The sequence below is a fragment of the Phocoena phocoena genome, chromosome 17 (genome assembly GCF_963924675.1).
Source record: "Phocoena phocoena chromosome 17, mPhoPho1.1, whole genome shotgun sequence".
Classification (NCBI taxonomy): Eukaryota; Metazoa; Chordata; class Mammalia; order Artiodactyla; family Phocoenidae; genus Phocoena; species Phocoena phocoena.
The window spans coordinates 80,844,195-80,847,290 of NC_089235.1; the positions used below are offsets into that span (position 1 = coordinate 80,844,195).

A 3,096-nucleotide genomic window follows, 5' to 3' on the forward strand; every position below is an offset into this window, starting at 1 on the left:
GGGGCTCGAACCCATGTACCCTGAATTGGCAGGAGGATTCTTAACAACTGCACCACCAGGGAAGCCCTGACATTAAAATACCACTTGATGGAGATAAATGCACATCCCATCAAATCACCTATTCAAAGCGAACAACTGAGAGGCAAAGTTCGCGCGCATTTTTGTGCAGGCGAGCCTCCCCGCCCAAGGTCTGTACTGGACACCCCCCCACCCCCAGGCCCCCCACCCCCGTGCCCCCAGACCCCGGCGGAGACCCCCCCCACTTGAGTCCAAACGAGGAAGCAGCCATCTGAGCGGAGGACAACCGGAAGTGTGTCCTGCGCGGTCGGACCCGTAAGACCAACCCGGCGGCCTAGGCCCCGCCCCACAGGCTGCGGATCACCGAGGGCGGGTCCTCCCGCTGTCCTAGAGGTGCCCCCCGGGGGGGGGGCAGGGGTCTCTAGGTCGCTTCCGGGAACCAGGCTGCGCTTCCGGCCGCGAGCGCCTTTCTGCTCCGCTTGGGACCCCGCGCCAGGTACGGGGGCGCAGCGGGAAGCGGGGGGTGGGTATGAGTCGCCCTGCTCGCGAGGCGGCGAACGCTCTGGAGGCAGGAGGCCGATCCGGCAGCTCGGGACCGGACCGCAGGGCACTGACCGCGGCCGGGGCGGCGGCTCGGAAGAGCTTGGGTGGCCGCCTCGGGGCGCTCCTTCCTCCGGGCCGGGGGGCAGCGCGCTGGCCTCCAGGGACCAGGGCCTGAGCGGCAGGCGGCGGGGCTGCGGAATGCTGTCCCGATACTGGCCAGGCCCTGAAGGAAAACCCGTGGGTGTTCGTTGGCAGCCGGGGTGAGGGAGCCCGGCCTTCCCGGGAGAGTGGGGTACGAGGAAACCGGTGGGGAGTTCCCCGTGCGCCCGGGCCCGCCGCGCTGAGGCCCGCAGGCCAGGGGTGGGGGCGCCCTGGGGACAGCTCTGCTCGGCACCTGGCGCGGCTGCGGTGGGCCGGGCGCTCCTGCAGAAGCGTGGGGTGTCGTGCTGTCCTTCAGGTGACGTCTCAGCCCTTTTCTCCAGGTACTGCACCCACCTCTCTTAACACCTGCACCTCAGCCCTTCCTGCCTAAGGAACGCCGTCTGGTCCCCCCGCCGCTGCAGGGACTTCTGAGTGGACGGGCCTGGGTTCTAGTCCTTGACTTGAGCAGTTGTTTCCGCCTCGATTTCCTTGTTGGTGGGGTGAGAACGTTAACCCGCTCGTGCAGAGCCGTGTGCGGCTTGGAGGTGGCGTAGCTGAGTGATCTTTGAGCGGTCAGTGGCAGCGGCAGTGGCTGTTGTGTCCTTGTGTTCTCTGGACCTTTCTTCTCCGTCATTCTTTAATCCGTTATTTATTTGGAGAACTTATGTTGCTCTCCTGTTTCCTGATTCTCTTCCTTCTCTCCTCCCCACCTCATCTCCCTTTTCTGCCGGCTCCTGCCTCCCCTCTTCCAGGGACCGGAGAGGGGCCCCTCCGCCACCTGCTTCCAGGGCACCTTCCGTCATGCTGGCTGTCATCAGTGGTTCACACCATCAGCATCTGGGAGGTGGAGACCATATCAGTCCTCATTCACTGGCCCAAAGGACATGGGAGTCACTGGGCTTCTCTTCTACCCCCCTTCCAGGCAGTTGCAGCTGGGACCTCCTACCTGGGCTGCCGGTCAAAGAGCAGGAAGCAGCGATGTCTGCCATCGGTCCTGCAGCTCCACACTTGCATCGCCCTGGTGACAGTCACAGTGGCTGCATGAGTTTCCTGGGCGCCCAGCTGCCTCCAGAGGTGGCAGCAATGCCCCAGGTCCTGAGGGACCTGGACAGGGGCACATTCAGAAAGTTGCTGAAGCTGGTGGTCAGCAGCCTGCAGGGGGAAGACTGCCGTGAGGGTGTGCAGCGCCTCGGGGCTGGCGCAGACCTGCCTGAGGAGCGGCTGGGTGCCCTGATCGCTGGCACACACACCCTGCTCCAGCAGGCCCTCCGGCTGCCCCCGGCCAGCCTGAAGCCCGATGCCTTCAAGAACCAGCTCCAGGAGCTCTGCATCCCCCAAGACCTGGTTGTGGACTTGGCCAGTGTGGTGTTTGGGAGCCAGCGGCCTCTCCTTGACTCTGCAGCCAGGCAGCAGGGGGCCTGGCTGCCCCATGTTGCTGACTTTCGGTGGAGGGTGGACGTGGCCATCTCCACCAGCGCCCTGGCCCGCTCCCTGCAGCCAAGCGTCCTGATGCAGCTGAAGCTCTCGGATGGGTCGGCCCTCCGCTTCGAGGTCCCCACGGCCAAGTTCCAGGAGCTGCGGTTCGGTGTGGCCATGGTCCTGAAGGAGATGGCCGACCTGGAGAAGAGGTGCGAGCGCAAACTGCAGGACTGAGCCTTGCTCGCCAGTCCCCTTCTGGTCACCGGGGATAGCTGGCTCAGACAGGTGTCTCCAGAGCAAAGGCCGCCCTTCCCAGGAGGCACTCCAGTGAGTGTTTGAGTATAATCGTGCATTTCTCTAAGTGAAGAAGACAGCTGTGTCTTTCCCTCTTTTTGGAAGTAAAGCAGCTACACAAAATATGTTCTCCTGGGTAGGCATCAAACTGCAGGCCCCGTCCCCCCAGCTGTCAGTTGGTCTTGTTGCCAGGTGAGGGCACCCACTGCTCCGGTGTGGCCATGTGTGGTCTAGTCACAGTCTGGGGTCCAGGCCAAGGCCTTTGTGAGGACACAGAGGTTGCTCAGGCTGCCCCCACCTAACGACTGAGCTCTTGCTCCTGTGATTTGGGGAACCCTGTGCTTCAGGGTGCACATTTCATTCCCCTGTCTTAAATCCCTGACCTTATGGAGAGCATTCTAGTGGGGCGAGGGAGGCATTACGAAGTGCATAATACAAACAAGTGGTGTAGCTCGTGGGAGGATGGGAAGTGGCGCAGGAGGTAGAGCAGCCTTTGGAGATGGGGGGCCAGGCTGTGGGAGAACTGGGCTGTCATTTTAAATTGGGTCATGGGGGGACCTCCCTGGTGGCCCAGTGGTCAAGTGGTCCCCTTCCAACGCAGGGGACACGGGTTCGATCACTGGTCGGGGAACTAAGATCCCACATGCCATGGGGCAACTAAGCCTGCGTGCCACAACTGCT

At 62.9% G+C, this 3,096-nt stretch overlaps 1 protein-coding gene across 1 annotated transcript; it reads left to right on the forward strand.

The window, feature by feature from the left end:
* The first annotated feature begins 942 nt into the window (after window positions 1-942).
* On the forward strand, window positions 943-2,531 carry COMMD5 (COMM domain containing 5). Its single transcript, XM_065895342.1, has 2 exons — window positions 943-1,018; window positions 1,625-2,531. The coding sequence occupies exon 2, from the start codon at window positions 1,681-1,683 to the stop codon at window positions 2,353-2,355; it is 675 nt and encodes a 224-aa protein (XP_065751414.1). The 5' UTR covers window positions 943-1,018; window positions 1,625-1,680; the 3' UTR covers window positions 2,356-2,531.
* The last annotated feature ends 565 nt before the right edge of the window (window positions 2,532-3,096 follow it).

Coding starts and splice junctions, on each gene's coding strand:
- COMMD5 (XM_065895342.1), top strand. CDS start 1,681: ATGTCTGCCATCGGTCCTGCAGCTCCACACTTGCATCGCCCTGGTGAC.